We start from the raw sequence: 18,844 nt of genomic DNA, 5'->3' as shown, positions 1-18,844 counted from the left end.
ACATAGAGGAAGATTTTTCAGATGGCATTTGTATTACCAAACAACTTATTCAGGTGGTTAAAGAACTCTATGTGCACGGATGAGAAATTTCTTTGGCATTCATGTGAAAAGGCTTGAAATTTAAGTTAGTCCTGCCTTGTTTGAAGTCTAGAGTGAAGGAAAGCTGGATCATCCACCATGATGATAATTTTTTTTTCTATGGGTGATTCTAGTGTATTTCATGATCCTGTATATAGAAAGATAGAGGCAAATCTGAGAATTCGGCGTCACTTGTGGGCATTGTAATTTTTAAAGTAATGGTAAAGTTGCTTTAAAGGGACACTGAACCCAAATTTTTTCTTTCATGATTCAGATAGAGCATGCACTTTTAAGCAACTTTCTAATTTACTTCTGTTATCAATTTTTCTTCGTTCTTTTGCTATCTTTATTTGAAAAAGAAGGCATATAAGCTAAGGAGCCAGCAAATTTTTGCTTTAGAACCATGGACAGCAATTTTTTATTGGTGCTGTCCAATCGGCAAGGACAACCCAGGTTGTTCACCAAAAATGGGCTGGCATCTAAACTTACATTCTTGCTTTTCAAATAAACATACCAAGAGAATGAAGAAAATGTGTTACTAGGAGTAAATTAGAAAGTTGCTTAAAATTGCATGCTCTATCTAAATCACGAAAGAAAAAATGTGGGGTCAGTGTCCCTTTAATTCTTAAGCTGCAGATTAATGCATTAGAACTGTTTTTGTTTTAGTCATTTTAATAAAAAGACAAACATATTTTCCTGCTTGTTTTTATTAACCTCTGTGCCACCTCTTAAAGTAAAATATTTTTTATTTCTCATTTGACAAGCAGTCAGTGCATCCAATAAGAACAGCACAGTCCGCACTATGCATTTCTTTTTCAGCGCGTGTATATTTTATTGTGGGTGTTGCCTACCTTCAAGAAAATTTTCATTCTATTTGTTATACCAGTTTTATTGTCTTGTTGATTACGGTAATTCTATTCTTCCATGAGACTTCAATTCAGTTTTGCAGATTCTGCAATTTTTCCCTTTTTTAGACCAGTTTGTACCAATACGTCTATAATGCCAAAAATTGTCTGGTTCAAGAAAGATGTAGAAAACCTCCAAAGCTTTTTTTTAATTATGTAGTGGATTTGTTCTGTCATTTTTATGGCCTATGCTTTTAAGTGTAGACCTATTTCACGTGATTGTCTTTGAAGCTTTCTCTAAATATTATGTTCCAGGTTAGAATTTTGTGGCAATATTTGCCTAATTTTATTTTTATCTTGTATATAATGCATTTCAAAATAATGTATGAACCAGTTTATATATAGAAAACAAAGCCAGGTCAACTGATAATAGGTTAGGTAAGATTAATGTTCAACAACCTCCATATATGGTCCTTTTCCTTTAGTCACTTTACGTTAAAATACTGCTACAAACTCATGTGTTTTTTTTTATATTATATAGCAGTCTGTAATATGAGCTCCAGAAAATGTTTAAAGCCAGATTTGTGTCTACAGTTGATGATAATATGTATAGTTTTAGAACAGAAATTAATAGTTTTTTAAATGGATTTCATATACACAAATGTCTGTTTCTTTAGCATGAATACTAACTTGAGAAAATAAATTTTATGATACTGTGAATATAATGTATGAAATATATGCAAATTTCTCCCATAGTATTTCAATGATGGGGAATCACGTTAAACTAGACACTATCGTTATGTTCTATATGTACTCGGCATATTCTACAATATGTCTGAACTAACATTTATAATAAATAAAAATGTGTGATTTTACTTGATACTATCTTGTATACCAACTGTCTGTCTGATAATGTGGCAGATCTATGAATAGTTAAAGTCTTATCTAGTATTGTCACAAGAAGTATAATATCAGTAACTAAGTTATACACATTTTGTTTTCAGTTTAACGTAGATAAGGAAGCTGGAGACCGCCAGATCTATCATCGCTACTGTATGGAGACGAGCTGCTGTCCAGTGCACTCATGTCCTTTACTACAGTGTCTCAGATTACTGCCATAGAAGCCGAGCATCTGTTAAAGCGCAAACCAGGTAAGATGGAGTTTTATACAGGGGATGCGATGAAAGGAAATACAATAAATATGAACCGATCTATTGTTAAAAGACAAATATTGTATACTCCAAATAGTAGGTTTACCAGTCTGGGTAAAAAGTTTTAGTCCACTAAAGGTTAAAGATAGCATAAAAGGCAAGTTGTTTATTGGTTTGCTGCAATTTCATATACAGACGATAGAGACAGACAAATTATTACAGTCTCAATGGGATACAAAAAGTACTCTGTAAATTTTATAACCTTGTCCTCCCATGATGGGATGCTTCTACAAACACTAGAAACAAGGGCTTATAAACTTCATCTATAAAATCTGTGATAGGATGGATCCATCAAAATTAGTGCCATTTACCCTTCGATACAGAGAATTGTAGAGAAAAACTTGCCCAAAGTACTGGAGAAATTTTAGCATTTTTGCTATCACTCCATTTAAACAGAAATATATTTTTCATATAGGTGGCAAGAGTCCACAAGCTAGTTACTGATTGTATATACATTCCTACCAGGAGGGGGCAACGTTTCCCAAACCTCAAATGCCTATAAATACACCTCCCAACTCAGTTTTAAAAACGTCGCCTCCTTTAGGGGTGGTGAAACATGATGTGCTTGTTTTCTTCATTGAAAGGTGCTTTTAAGCATATTGAAGCCCAGTTCCTCTCTAAGTGCAGTGTTTGTCTGAAGGATGTGAAGGGAGTATTGCCTGATGATACCATGTTTTCACCTATGGGAAAGCTTCTCATAAGGCTCTCTGTAAATCGGTCGCAGGGATTAGTCTGCTGCCTCCCTTTATAGATCGACAATATACTCTTGTACCATTACATCTGCTGATCTGTTTCAGTACTGGTTTGGCTGTCTGCTATATGTGGATGGGTGTCTTACATGGTAAGTATATACTTTTATTATATAAGATACTCTCAGCTATGGATTGGGCACTTTTTAAGTAAAGTTGTTATATATTGTTTGTATACATGCCTTGAGTCAGTAATTCAGTGCTCCTTTTTTTTAGCGACTTTATATGGTGGTTAAATATTTGTCAAGGTTGGTAGAGTCTGTGAAAGGGGTTTTTCTGGAGCTAGTAATTTATTTATAAATTAGGATGCTACGTATTATGTTAGTCTCATGGAATGTTGATAATCACATTTTATGCAGCTATAATAAAAGCATCCATTAGGCTTTATTTAGGTACATTTTAGTTTGTTTTTTTGTATATACAAACCAATTCTTACCGGCTTTTTAGAGTGATAGGTGTAATAGAAATATGTGCCCAAACACGCATGTGATGACGCTATTTGTCATAGCGTGACGTGTCATGATTTTGCTCCGGTTTTTTTTGGCGTCAATTTCCCACCAATTTGCTGTTATATGTTCCGCCCCTAGCTCATTCAGTGCTCTCAGAAAACACTTAGAGAGCTTTCATGCAGCATTATTTTATGAATCAGTTTTCTTTTTTATACATTTTCGCTCTGTTTCCCATTCTCTCATGCCTATATATATTTATTTATTATATATATGATAATTGATATAAATTTGCAGAATTAATTTTATGTTTTTCAAATTTAGTTTTTTGCAATTATGTCTCAAACTAAACCTGCCTCTGATGTTACCATATAATTTGAGCTGCCTGAACATGTATCTATCAAAGCTAAGTGTTTGTTGTAAAAAAGCTGATCTAAATTCTTCAGCTCAATTATGTGGCTCTTTTTTTGACAATTTGTTAAATGCTGATAATATATCTGAGTACAAATGCACCCACTGTTATTCCATCTCTGTCTAATGTATGTAGCATCCCTGCAGAAATGAAAGATTTTATTGCTGCCGCTATAGTGAAGGCAATGACTGCTATTCCGCCTTCAAATAAACGTAAAAGGGTTTCGCAAAGTTTTCCTAAACCTAGTGAATTAAGCATACTGATATGTCTTCTACTGATGGGGTATCCTCTGATTCAGAGAATGCCACGTTAGAGACAGATATAGACAAATCATCTTAAATTCAAGAGAATATATTCACTCTCTCTTAAAGGACGTTTTGTTTACTTTGGGTATTGAGGAGTCTAAAACTCCTGATGATAAAGCTAGTAACTGTCTAAATTCTGTATTTAAGACTACTGTTAATACTCCTGAAGTATTTCCTATTCTATCTCTAATGTGATTGCTAAAGAATGCTTTAAGCCTGGTACCTCTCTTAACCCTTCTTCTAGGTTTAAGAAATTGTATCCTTTACCTGTGACCAATTTAGAACTTTGGGAAACAGTGCGTTAGGCAAGAGTGGAAATTGCCCCATCAACTTTAGGAATTACTATTTCAATAGAAGACAGTACTTCTTTTAAGGATCCTTTAGATAGAAAGCTTGAATCTTATCTAAGAAGGGCATATTTACATACTGGCTATATTTTTAGACCTGTTATATCTATGGCTCATGTTGCTGCTGCTTCTACTTTTTGGTTGGACAGTTTAACACAGCAGTTGTCTTCAGATTCTGAATTATCTAACATTGTTTTACTTAAACATGCAAAACATTTTATTTGTGATGCTATATTTGATATTATGAAGATCAATGTTAAATCATGTCTTTAGCCATTTTAACTAGAAGAGCTTTATGGCCTAAATCTTGGAATGCTGACATGGTGTCTAAAACTAGATTATTATCTCTTTTCAAGGTAAAAATATTTTTGGTTCACTTTTGAATTCTATTATCTCCACTGTTACTGGGGGTAAGGGAGTTTTTCTGCCCCAAGACCAGAAATCTAAGGGTAAATTTAAAGCTCCCAATTGTTTTTCATTCCTTTCGTCCGAATAGAGAACAGAAAACCACTCCTTCCCCCTAAGGCCTCTGGCTCTAATTGGAGACCATCTCCGAATTGGAATAAATCCAAGCCTTATAAGATGCCAAATCCTGCCCCTAAACCTACATGAAGGTGTGGCCCTCAAGCTGGTTCTTCTTGTTGGGGGCAGACTAAAGCTATTTCAAAGAGTTTGGACAGACTCTCTCCAAAATCAATGGATTCAGAATATAATTTCTCTGGTATCGAATAGGATTCAGAATAAAACCTCCCTTGGGAAGATTCTTTCTTAGCCATGTACCAAAAAACCCAGTAAAAGCTCAAGCCTTTCTGAAATGTGTTTCAGATCTAGAACTTTCAGGGGTAATTGTCCCAGTTCCATAGCAGGAACAAGGATTGGGTTTTTATTCAAATCTATTCATTGTACCAAAGAAGGAAAATTCTTTGAGATCAATTTTGGATCTGAAAACTTTAAATCGTTTTGTAATCGTTTTTGGTGACTTGTTCAGCAAGGTCACTTCATGTCCACAATAGACTTACAGGACGCTTACCTTCACATTCCGATTTATCTAGATCACTATCGATTTCTGAGATTCTCTTTTCTATAAAAGCATTACCAATTTTTCGCTCTTCCGTTTTGGCCTTGCAACAGCACCAAGAATATTCTCAAAAAGTTCTAGGTGCCCTTCTATCTGTAATCAGAGAGCAGGGTATTGTGGTGTTTCCTTATTTGGACAATATCTTGTTACTAGCTCAATCTTTTCATTTAGCAGAATCTCACACAAAACAACTTCTGCCTCTGTTGTTTCTTCAAAGACATGGTTGGAGGATCAATTTACCAGAGAGTTTCTTGATTCCCTTAGACAAAAGGTCACCTTTTTACGGTTTCCAGATAGATTCATTGTCCATGACTCTAATCCTAACAGAAAAGGGACATCTGAGATTGATTTCAGCTTGTCTAAACTTGTCTCTATCATTCCCTTCAGTGGCAACTGCGCATGGAAGTTTTAGGTCTCATGATTGCAGCATCGGACGCGATCCCTTTCTTTCCCAAGATATGGTGAGTCCACGTAGGCCTCAATTACTGTTGGGAATCTTTCTCTTGGCCAGCAGGAGGAGGCAAAGAGCACCACAGCAAAGCTGTTAAGTATCACTTCACTTCCCACAAACCCCAGTCATTCTCTTTGCCTTGGTGCATGGAGGAGGTGACGTTTTGTTGTCTGAAGAAAATTTTATTTCTTTCGCTACAAGAAAGATTTTAGCTATTTTAGGAAGCCAGAGTAGGTTTACTCTGTTCTTCCCTTTTTTTTCCCCAAAGATTGAGTCTAGCCGTAGTCAACGTTAATCTCTTCAGTAGGGTAGTGGTGACTTTAAAGCAGTTAGGAACTTGTGAGGTGTGGGCCTTGCTGCGTTTTCCTAACACATTTGCTGCCCATGGTACAGAAAGCCAGAGTGTAAGCTGTCCTCCTGCCGGACAGCCAGACTACAGGTAAGTGCCTTTTGTCTTCTGGGTATGGGAGACTGGGCACTTTAAAGGATCCTGCAAGACACTAATTTGGGACACAATATATCATAGTTAGGATATTGCGTATGGCAGTGAGCAGGCACTTAAAGGGATAGTAAACCCCAAAATGTTCTTTTATGATTCAGATAGAACATATACAATTTTAAACAACTTTCCAATGTAATTCTATTATCAAATTGTCTTCATTCTTTTGTTATCTATTGCTTAAGGGACAGCATTGCGCTACTGACAGCAAGCTAAAATATCTATTTAGCCAATCACACGAGACAAATGTGTGCAGGCACCAATTAGAAACAGCTCCCACTAGTGTATATGTGCGTATTCATTTTTTAACAAGGGATACTAAGAGAACGAAGAACATTTGAAAATAGAAGTGAATTTAAAAGTGTCTTAAAATGACATGCTCTATCTGAATCATGCAAGTTTAATTTTGACTTTCCTATTCCTTTAATGTGGATAAGAGAGACTGTATTACCCCTTTATTGGTGATGAAGGGGTTAATCTTTTGAGTGAGGCTGATATTTTATTTGTGCAATGGTGTTTTTTTTTTTAGCTATTCTCACTAACAGCCTCAGGTTCTATACCAATTTAGCCTTTAATCTAAATACCATCTGGCATGGTTGAATGGTCAGAATATTGGCTTAACCGTTATTTGTTTATTAGCGCGCGATTTATATTTGTTGCGCTCTTGTTTTTTTTTATACTCCTGTTCTGATGGCTCCGGCTCCAACGTTCTTAGTAAGAAATGAGCTGCACCATTTAGGAGACTGGTTTGGTAGCGCTCACGTGACCCAGCTCCTTCTGTCTAAGAATAGAGCGGCGGGCTTGCATATAGTCAAAGTGTTTAGAGACTGTATTTTCATCAATGCACAATGTTTATTTAATGCTCTTGATTGCCTTTGTCTTAACATAAGAATTTATTTAAAGTAATATGACTATTTAAATATTGTCCCAATAAAGTCTCTTTTTTAATGTTTGTTTATGGAGCTTGTAGTCCTGCTCCTATGGACAAGTGTATGTTCTGCAAGGAACTTTAAAAATTAAAGTAAATATCTTTTAGCTAGCCTCATGTTTCTCAGGATGATGCTGTTTAGGCAGTGCCACAGCTTTCTCCTTAAACGTCCCAAGCCTCAATGGCGTCACATACAGTGCCATGCGGTTCCTCTAAATCTCCTGGGGGAGTTTATTTGCTGGCAGAAATTGCTGTCCAGATATCTTCTGCGATATCTGCGGCATTGCCTGTTTTTCTTATACTAAAGGCTAAACGCAAGAGAAAAAATAAAGATTCAGATAACAACAAGGTTTCTGTTCTTCCCAATGCTACCCAGGTTGCTTTCCTTCTCAAGTCTGAGAAGGATACATAAGTAGCTTCTGAGGGTGAAATCTCCAGATTCAGACAGTATAATTCCTTTACCTGATGCTAAAGTAGTAACCTTCAGATTTAAGCTTCAACACCTTTGTGTATTGTTAAAGGAGGTTTTGGCTACTTTGGAGTGACTCCGATACGCCTGTCATCAACCCTAAAGAATCTAGTAAACTTTATAAATACTAGAATTCCTCTGTGGAAGTTTTTCCTGTTCCAGACCGTGCTAGGAGATTTTTCTCAGGAATGGGAGAAGTCAGGGATTACTTTTTCCCTGTCTCCTGTCTTTAAAAAGATGTTTCCTGTCGCTGTCTCCATTAAAGGGACACTGAACCCAATTTTTTTTTCTTTTGTGATTCAGATAGAGCATGCAATTTTAAGCAACTTTCTAATTTACTCCTATTATCAATTTTTCTTTGTTCACTTGCTATCTTTATTTGAAAAAGAAGGCATCTAAGCTTCAGAACTCTGGACAGCACTTTTTTTATTGGTGGATGAATTTATCCACCAATCAGAAAGAATAACCCAGGTTATTCACCAAAAATGGTCCGGCATCTAAACTTACATTCTTGCATTTCAAATAAAGATACCAAGAGAATGAAGAACATTTTATAATAGGAGTAAATTAGAAAGTTGTTTAAAATTGCATGCTCTATCTGAATCACAAAAGAAAAATTTGGGTTAATTCCAGAGAGTGGGCACTCCTCCCAGAGGTGTTCTCCAGGTTAACCCTGGAATGGGGGGTGCTGGAGTTGGATCAGATGGATGTTTGCCAAGCTTCCAAGGTTTGTTTAAAGGTCAAGGGATCAGCAGGCTGCCCTGATAGATTCTCTAATTTTTCCTTGGGTTTTCAGTCTGTCATACCTGTTTCCTCACGTAGCTCTCCTTCCACGAGTCATTGCTTAGCTCAAATAAGAGAGAGCATCAGTAATTGTAATAGTTCCTGCATGGTCTCTCAGGATCTGGTATGCAGACCTAGTGGAGATGTCATTTCTTCCATCTTGGAGGTTGCCCTGAGGAAGGACCTTCTAACTCAGGCTCCTTTCCTTCATCCAAATCTCATTTCTCTGTTGTGGTAAACTTGGAGATTGAATGCTAAGTTCAGTATAAGCGGGGCTTTCTGAGTCGGTCATTGAGACCATGTTTCAGGCTCGCAAGCCTGTTACTAGAAAGATTTTCCATAAGGTATGGCGTTAATCCAAGTGCTACTCCTGGAGTAGGGTTAGTATTCCAAGGATTTAGTTTTTTCTCTAGGAAGGTCTGGAGAAGGGTTTTCTTTTTGTTACTCAAACGTCTGGCGGGTGTGCCAGATGTTATATCCTTTTGTCAGGCCTTGGTCAGGGTCTGAACTAAAAATCGGCTGGCTCCTTCGCTTAGATGCCTTATTTTTCAAATAAAGATAGCAATATAATGAAGAAAAATTGATGATAATGGGAGTAAATTAGAAAGTTGCTTAAAATTGCATGCTCTAGCCGAATCATGAAAGAACATTTTTTGGGTTCAGTGTCCCTTTAAGTCTGTTGCTCCTTCTTGGAATCTTAACCTTGTTCTTAAGGTTTTGCAGTAGGCTCCGTTTGAGTCTTTGCATTCCATAGATATTAAGTTATTAACTTGGAAGTTTTTGTTTCTTTTTGCGAAAATCTCAACTTTGCAGTGTGATTTGCCTTGCCTTTTCTGATCTTTCATGGTGATAAGGCGGTTTTTCTTCCTAAAGAGGATTCAGATAGAAATATTAATCAGGAAATTGTTCCTTCTCTATGTCCTAATCCTCCTTCTCATAAGGGACGTTTGTTGCACAACCTGGATGTTGTGCGTGCTGAAATTCTGCCTACATGCGACTAAGGATTTTCGCCAGTCCTCTGCCCTGTTTTTCTCAGGAAAACGTAAGTGTCAGAAAGCTTCTACTACTTCTTTCTTTATGGTTAAGAAGTATAATTCGTTTTACTTTTAAGTCTGCTGGTCAGCAGTCTCCTGAGAGAATTGCAGCTCATTCCACGAGGGCTGTTTCCTCTTCTTGGGCCTTCAACAATGAGGCTTCTGTGAACCAGAGTTGCATGGCTGCAACTTGGTCTTCTCTGCATTCTTTTTTACATTTTACAGTTTTGATACTTTTGCCTTGGCTGAGATTTCTTTTAGGAGAAAGGTTCTTCAAGCGGTGGTGCCTTCTGTTTAGGTCTGCCTGTGTTGTTCTCCCTCTCTAATCATCTGTGTCCTCTAGCTTAGGTATTGTTCCCAACAGTAACTGAGGACGTCGTGGACTCACCATATCTTAGGAAAAAAAACTAAATTGATGCTTAACTGATAAAAAAAAAATTTCTTTCCGGACATGGTGAGTCCACGACCCCACCCTTTTTATTAAGATGGTTATTTTTGACTACACGTCAGGCACCTTTACACCTTTTGTATCATTCCTTTTTCCATTTCCCTTCAGTCGAATGATGGATTTGTGGGAAGGGAAGTTTATACTTAAAGGATTACTTTCTGTTATAATTTTTAAGCTAAACAACTAACATATTAAAGTTAATAAACATTAATTAAAACCTACTGACCTATATTTTCTCCAAAAAAAGTTTCATAACATTCTAAAAGTTATATCTTTTATTCGCCGATGATGTCAAGTTATCCTGCCCACTATTTTCAGCACTGCATGTTCAAAATACTTAAACCAATAACTTTGTGTTTAAAGCGCCATTTTGAAACCTAGGTACTGTAAACGGATTGGTACAGAGCAAAGGATACCCACGGACTGGGTTTGGAAAACAATTAAATTTGCAGACAAGATTTCTGATATACGGTAGAGATATGTTAATGAAATGCTATTGATAAAAAGCGTATTTGGGGTAGTTAGTTAGTAACAGGCATATAAAATATTTACTTACAGTGGCCCTTTAACAGCTTTGCTGTGGTGCTTTTTGCCGCCTCCTGCTGGCCAGGAGTGATACTCCCAACCGTAATTGAGGACGTTGTGGACTCGCCATATCCGGAAATAAATTTATCAGTTAAGCATAAATTTGTTTTTTTGCAAGTTTTCATATAAGACCTCTACAGCTTTGCATGTTGCACCAATGGTGTAGGGATTATACTCTGATATCACCACTGATATATTTAAATCCCAACACTCAGCTTTCTCTGGCTTGGTGGTTAAACTATCACCTTATTGTTCAAGAGGCCTCTTTTGTTCGTCCTACCTGGACTGTGATCACAACAGATGCAAGTCTCACAGGTTGGGGAGCTGTTTGGGGGTCTTTGACAGCAAAAGGATTTTGGAATCATCGAGAGGCAAGGTTACCAATCAATATCTTGGAACTCTGTGCTATTTTCAGAGCTCTTCAAGCTTGGCCTCTATTAAAGAGAGAATCTGACATTCGGTTTCAAACAGACAACGTCACAACAGTGGCATATGTCAATCATCAAGGGGGGACTCACAATCACGTAGCAATGAAAGAAGTATCTCTAATACTTTCTTGGGCGGAATCAAACTCTTGTCTAATCACTGCGATTCATATACCAGTGATTGACAATTGGGAAGCAGATTATTTCAGCTGTCAGACTCTACATCCGAGGGAGTGGTCTCTCCATACAGATGTGTTCTATCAGATTGTGCAGATGTGGGGTCTTCCAGACATAGATCTGATGGCCTCTCACCTAAACAAGAAACTTCCCAGATACCTCTCTCCAGGTCCAGGGATCCTCAGACGGCAACATGAGAGCTGAGGATGCTAACCCCTGCTCTATCAGTTCCATGGTTTTACCAACCTGCTTACATTTTCCACCTCTGGCGCTTCTTCCAAGAGTGATCTCAAAGATCATAATGGAACAATATTATGTGTTTCTAAAAGTACCAGCATGGCCTCACACGTTCTGGTATGCAGACCTTGTCCGAATGTCCAGTTGACAACCTTGGTCACTTCCTTTAAGACCAGACCTTCTGTTTCAAGGCCTGTTTTTCTATCTGGATCTCAAATCTCTAAATTTGAAGGCATGGAAATTGAACGCTTAGTCCTTAGTCATAGAGGTTTCTCTGACTCTGTGATTCACACTATGATACAAACTGGTAAGCCTGTTTCAAGGAAAATATCACAAGGTTTGGAAAACCTATATTTCATGGTGTTCCACTCATGATTATTTCAGACATTTCTTTTAGAATTCCTAGGATTCTATAGTTTCTTTAGGATGGTTTAGATAGATTTATCTGCCAATACTTTTGAAAGGACAATCTCTGCTCTTTGTTTTATTTCACAGAAAGATTGCTAATCTTCCTGATGTTCACTGTTTCGTACAGGCTTTGACTCATATCAAACCTGTTATTAAATCTATCTCTCCTCCTTGGAGTCTAGATTTGGTATTTAAAGACTTTGCAGGCTCCTACTTTTGAGCCTAGTATTATTTCTCCTGGCTATCTCTTCTGCTAGAAGAGTTTCTGAATCGTCTGCTCTCTTGTGAGTCTCCTTATCTGATTTTCCATCAAGATAAAGCTGTTTTGCGGACTTCTTTTAAATTATTGCCTAAAGTTGTGAATTCTAACATTAATAGCGAACTTATTGTTCCTTCCTTGTGTCCTAATACTAAGAATACTCTTGAAAGATCTTTACATTCTTTGGATGTGGTAAGAGCTTTGAAGTATTCTGTTTATGCTACTAAATATTTCAGAAAGACTTCTAGTCTGTCATTTTTTCTGGTTCCAGAAAAGGGCAGAAAGAGTCTGCCATCTTTTTTTTTTTTCTTGGTTGAAACTTCTGATTTACAAAGCTTATTTGGAGGTGGACCAGTCTCCGCCTCAGAGAATAACAGCTCATTCTACAAGAAGAAGTTGCCATATCTTGGGCTTTCAAGAATGAAGCTTCAGTTGATCAAATCTGCAAAGCAGCCACTTGTGGTCTTTGTATACATTTACAAAATTTTACCATTTTTGCTTCTTCGGAAGCAGCTTTCCTTCTTAAAACAGGGAGAGTCCACAGCTGCATTCATTACTTGTGGGAATGCAGAACCTGGCCACCAGGAGGAGGCAAAGGCACCCCAGCCAAAGGCTTAAACATCTCCCCCACATCCCTCATCCCCCAGTCATTCTTTGCCTTTCGTCACAGGAGGTTGGCAGAGAAGTGTCAGAAGATTTCGGAGTAGTTCCTTATGGAGGGTAGTACCCTTTGAGATGGGACTGGAGTTTTAAGTAGTCTCGACAGCCTCTCGGTGAGAACATTGATGAAAGTTACTCTGGAGATGCAGAGAGAGTCTTTCTGCGAAACCATCCAGACTCATATTAACAGCTCCTAAGCAATCCGCATTGACGAGTTTCGCTGCCTGCTTTTCTTCACTCAAGTCCATGTCAGAAGTGCTGCTACAATCTGTCAAACTTGATGGACCGTGTTTCTGTTCCACGGCATAGATTCCGGTAAGATCGTTTTATTTTTTTATACATATGTTAACAATAGTAGACAGGGTCACAGTGGGACTCCTTTTAGCTGTATGGAATCAATGGTTAATATCCCCTGAGGGGGATTATTGAACAGCGGGGTTGTTTAATCATGTTATGTGATTTTGACTGCTTTGTGTGTAAGACGTTTGGGCTCAGTCTGATACAGAACATATAGGGCATTTATTTTTATTATATTGAGAGCCGCACAGTTTTATTAAGCTGGCGCGCTTTTTTCCTTAGCAGGGGCGGTCCTGCATGACGCACCAGGTGACCAGGAATGGTCACGTTTTTTCCCCATTTCCTATTCCTGACCGTGTATCTGCAGCAAGGAGGGATTTTCTCTGTCTGGGTCATAGGAGGTGGTGAGTGCCCCAGCTATTGGGGCTATAAGGTGCTAGTTGTTTTGTTTTCTATATTAAGATGAATTATGGAGGATTCTGATCATTTTAGAAGGGGATCCCTCTAATACCGAATTTGATACCTGTGTATATTGTGAGGAGGCTCGGGTAGTCCAGCCCTCTCAATTATGTTCTGTATGCTGCAACCGGGTGTTCTCATCAACCAATGTTGAGATGTTAGCGATCACTGAGCCGTCCGCCTCTGAGGATTCCTTGTGCCGTGAGCTGTGTTCCCTAGAATATTTTGTTCCTACACATGCAGTTTCCCCGGGTACTGCTGCTCCTTTGCCTGTAGGGGCCTTTTTTCTACCAGAGCTTACTGCGCAGTTCTGCATGGCCATCTCTACGGCCTTAGCGATTTTGCCTCTTACTGCTTCGTGTAAATTGACAATTGTATCCGATCAGTCATCTGGGGATGTGGCTCCTTCTGAGGCTTCAGAGGTAGGGCCTCCAGGGTCAGAGTCTGTTGATTTGATTCCTCCGACTGAAGAGGATTTAGCATTTAGATTTAGAATGGCACGCCTGCGCTTGCTTTTAAGAGAAGTTTTGGCAATGTTAGAGACTCCTAGTACTGATCTGTCAGTCGAATCTCTGTCCTCTTAATCAGATAGCGATCTTGATTAGACAAGTGGAGAAGAATGGAGTTCCTATTCTTTTCTCGTCTACACATTTTTTTTAATTTTTTTAATTTTAAATAATAATTTTTATTGAGGATTAAAAAAATAGACATACAGCAATTTCTTTGTTAGATAACTAAAATAAACAGACAGCATGTTCCATAGCAATGGAATGACATGTAAGCAGATATGTACATATATCTAATATAAAATACAATATTGCAACCAACTGTCTAAATGATACTTGCAAAATAGAATAAAAGGAAGAAATATCAAATGCTAATCCTCAGTTTTCTACCTCCATAACATAAGCAAGGCCACTTTTGGACCTCTAACAGGACTATAATACTAAATAAGAGGGAGGTTACTTTAATATAAGGGCCCTTTTGGACCTTATAGGTGCTATTGGAACATATTAATTATAACTATGACATATACAACTTATAAAGAAAATATAACCATCAAAAATAAAGTTCTTTTTAGGAGTAACACATACAATTGTAAAATTATATGAAAAGGATTCTATGGAATATGTGTTCTGCTGTTTATTAATTAAACAAAGATTTAAAGGGGGGGGGGGGTGGAGCCAAATATAAAGGAGCCACAAATACAGAAGGGCAAAACCAATGAAGATAAGGGTCAATAAACTAGAGTTTTCTCTAATCTCTAGATGGGTATGAGCAATTTAACTATGGCTTCAACTAAACTTGTTCTTGTCTCCCCTCTAGTGGTGAAACTGAGAATCTATAGTTTGTCACACAATAAAATAAAAAAACAAACAAACAACAAAAAAAATTTATTTTTTCTCTCTTGTTTATAATAGAGTCCTATATATAACAACCTGTAAACACTATTACGCAACGAAGTAATGGTAGTAGAAGCATATGGAAAACTATATAGGGAGTTCAAAGTCTAAAACTATTCCGTGATCTTTTTTTTTTTTTTCCCACTAGCCAGCAGAGTTAGTAAAGTCTACCTCTACCATGAGGGCATGTAGGGGCAGATTGAGTATGTCACAGGGTAGTGATACATAAATTAAATACAAGGACCATAACTAAGTGTAAAAATATTAGTCTGAAAAGTTATATAAATGAAATATAGGGTTTGTAGACAAACGCATAGATAAGAGTATGTACGTACATTTTACACATTACCTATTCCCAAAACGGTAAATAAACTATTGCAGCGTATCTCGATGTTACTGGTTATAAGAGGTATAAAAGCACATAACTAGACAAGTACATGAGAGAACAACCTCCATAATGTCCAGTTACAGTCATATATTATTCAGATCTGAGATCCATCGTGGCTATGACCCACCAAGTGTACATCCACCACGGAGGGTGATATTCAACCGACTCCTAGTCTCCACGCTAGCCGGCTCTCGTTGGCTGCATACCAGATGGCATGCATTATGGCTATGAACTCCAATAGCCCAAATCTGTCCTGCATAATGTGTATCCACTCAGATGACAGTCTCAAAGTTATTTTGTCGCTGGGGCTGTTAGTCCAACTAGGCGAGCTACAGAACTGAATTAGCATCAGATTATGTACCATCCAAAATTGGCTGCGGATCCCCGCAGACTTAACAGGCTTGTTAAATGATCCTACTTGACTTGACCGCATCACTCCCCACATAGGACCATGCGTGATCACAAACAAATTTGGACATGGTGTCGGACAGTATGAGCGTTGTGAAATTCTGTGGCCTTCACATTTTCCGCTCCGTACTGTCTGCTCTCTGCATCTCCACTAGGTTCTCTGCGAGGTCCGGGATATGAGCTGCCGTGGTAGGTGAGAATTGATGCATGAGTAATGGGCTACACACACCCGAGACCCGAACCGCCATGGTGTTGCTCCTCTCCAAGCCCTGCCAACTCGCAACCGCTCCAAGTTTGTGGTCTCCTAGAGGGTCTTGACAAAACAACTCACTGGTAGATTTTCCCTGGAGTAAGGGTTTCATTGCCTCCTTTATAGTGTCGCACATCTGAAATTCAAACTGATCCAGCAAAGTCTGTAATGCTTGGTATATCTCTTCCATAGCTGGATTCAGTTTTGCTGCTCTCTTTAGAATAATAATAGGTAGAAGCTTTTTCCATTTAATTGCATATGCTACGTTTCCAAATAGCAAGACAGCTCGTAAGGCTGTTACTCCTGTAATATCAGGATTTAGGGAGGGCAAATGAGGAGTCAGGTCTATTACTAGGCCTCTGCTGCGTACCTCACTTATTCTGGTCTGCTTGGCTGGAATTCAAAATCAAAAAGCATATGAGTCCATTCTGTAGACATTAAACTACAAATCAATTGCAATTTAGGGCTTGAGTTATATGCTTGTGAAGCGATAGACAGCAGATCCCTCAGCTCCAGAATTCAGCCTAAGTTAAAAGCAGCCATCTTGGTCGGTGCTCGGACCCGCCCCCTCCCACATTTTATTTTTATTTTTAGAATCCCAGTTCAGAGCTCTATAGAGAAGTTTGTGTTGTATGACAGGCAGGACCTGTTTTTTTGCACATTCATTCTTGGCTATCACTTTTTGTGCGCTTGCCTAATTTCTTTTATATCCGGTTAGGATAGTTTTTTGTTTAAGAGCTCTTGGTTGTTCTAGAAACTCTCTTTTTCGAAAGACGTTTCGTCATATGGGATGTTAGAAGCAACTTCGGTTGTCAATATTTCTGCAGGCTTCCTATGGAAGTATCTCGATTCGGTTAAAAAAGCTGTTGGTTCTAACTATTCCGGCCCAGACTGAGCAGGTTCTATCTTGTTTGTGCATTTGATTCTGGATCATATCGGTTACAGGGGTCCTAGAGACCGGAGCTAGGCTACACGTCCTACACGTTTCTTCTTTTGCCTTGTCTTTTGGCAGAGAGAAGTTTTTTTTCAGGTGTCTTTTTTTTTTTTTTTCAGTCTACCCATTATGGGTTGTGATTCAGGATTTTCAGGAAGAGCTAATGCATACATTAGCAATGCCTTCGAGGTTCATTACCTTTTTCTGCCATATCACTCTTGCCTTGAGTGGTGGCTCGAATGTAGCAGGGGCAAGCGTCAGTGATTCTGACTGCTCCATTGAGGCCGCATAATTCGTGGTTTAGCCTCCATGAAGTTTGTCCTTGTTGCAGGGATCTGCTGGAACAGGGTCTCCTTTTACTTCCTCAAATCTTTGTTCTCTACAACGGGTTCAGAGATTTCTCTTAATCTTAGCTGATAAGACAGGTTTTTCTAAGAGGTCCTTTCCTTTAAGTGCGTAGCTGGTCCCTTGTCATCTATCTCAGGTGTGGAGGACCCCTTCGGCCGGGAAGTACGTGGTTTGTCCTGGCACTCTATGGGGCCTGCCAGGACTCATTTCTTTCCTCCAGGATGATCTGGAGGAGTGCCTCTAAGCTAAGTTCCTTATTGGGACAGTGTTGTTCACCCTCTTTGATTTTTTTTTTTTTTCCTGACTCCAGAGGCTTGTCGAGTTTCTGGATGTACAGTTTTTTTACTAGAACTTTGACTGTGGTCAGGCAGGTGTGTAGTTCAGATGCTCCTCCTTGGGGTTTGGACTTTACTCTTATAGTCTTGCATCGGGCTAACTTTGTACCTATGCATGATGTTGTCTCTAGGTCGTTATCTTAAAGGGGCAGTCAACCATAGAATTGTTATTGTTTTAAAAGATAGATAATCCCTTTATTACTCATTCCCCAGTTTTGCATAACCAACACAGTTATATTAATGTACTTTTTACCTCTGTGATTACCTTGTATCTAGGAACCTTCTTCCAGCCCCCTGATCACATGACTGTGACTGTTTATTATCTATTGTCTTAAATTTAGCATTGTATTGTGCTAGATCTTAAATAACTTTCTGTGCCTGAACACAGTGTTATCTATATAGCCCACGTGTACTTTCTGTCTCTTTGTGTTGAAAAGAGATTTAAAAAGCATGTGATAAGAGGCAGCCCTCAAAGGCTTAGAAATTAGCATATGAACCTACCTATGTTTAGTTTAAACTAAGAATACCAAGAGAAAAAAGCAAATTTGATTATAAAAGTAAATTGGAACGTCAATTAAAATTAAAAGTCCTATCTGAATAATGAAAGTTTAATTCATACTTGACTGTCCCTTTAAAATCCTTCTACGTCTTTTTTTTCTTCTCACTTCTCCGAGCAGAAGTCCCTCAGTTACGGCCTTGCTTTGCATCCCTCCTTTTTGGGTGTTCCACGATAGTAGGCTGTTTCTGCGGACTTAAGGATCTATCTTTAGGCTATGTGAGAATAGACGGTTTTCTCTGACCCTTACGCTTCTCAGATAATAAACGGAGGACTTCTTAGTCTTCCATATTTTTTTATTTGAGGAGTTTCTTCTGCTTGGGTCATGACTCAGCGGGACGCTAGCCTCCTTGGAGGTTTACGGCTCAGTCTTTTTTTTCAAGCAGTGGCGTCCTCTTGGGCCTCTAAGATGAGGCCTCTAGGGTTCTTTTTGGTGGGCGGACTATTTGACCTTCCTTACATTACTTTTAAAATTCTATTGAGCTTTTTGCTTTGTTGAAGCAGCCTTTGGGAGAAAGGGTTTGAAGGCTGTGGTGCCCTCAGATGGGGGCCACCTCTCTTTTTGCCCTCCCGTTAGTATTCAGTGTCCTCTGTAGCTTGGGTATCATTTTCCCACAAGTAATGAATGCAGC

General features: G+C 38.5%; 1 protein-coding gene across 1 annotated transcript in view; it reads left to right on the top strand.

The window, feature by feature from the left end:
• Window positions 1–18,844, top strand: part of GYS1 (glycogen synthase 1) — a 143,310-nt gene that overhangs the window by 66,950 nt on the left and 57,516 nt on the right. The window contains 3 exon segments of the mRNA XM_053690787.1: window positions 1,928–1,984; window positions 1,986–2,012; window positions 2,014–2,074. Coding sequence (XP_053546762.1) covers window positions 1,928–1,984; window positions 1,986–2,012; window positions 2,014–2,074 — 145 coding nt within the window.

The sequence above is a fragment of the Bombina bombina genome, chromosome 8 (assembly GCF_027579735.1).
Source record: "Bombina bombina isolate aBomBom1 chromosome 8, aBomBom1.pri, whole genome shotgun sequence".
Lineage (NCBI taxonomy): Eukaryota > Metazoa > Chordata > Amphibia > Anura > Bombinatoridae > Bombina > Bombina bombina.
The sequence above is the reverse complement of the archived record's forward strand: the minus strand, read 5'-3'. Positions and strand labels throughout refer to the sequence as shown.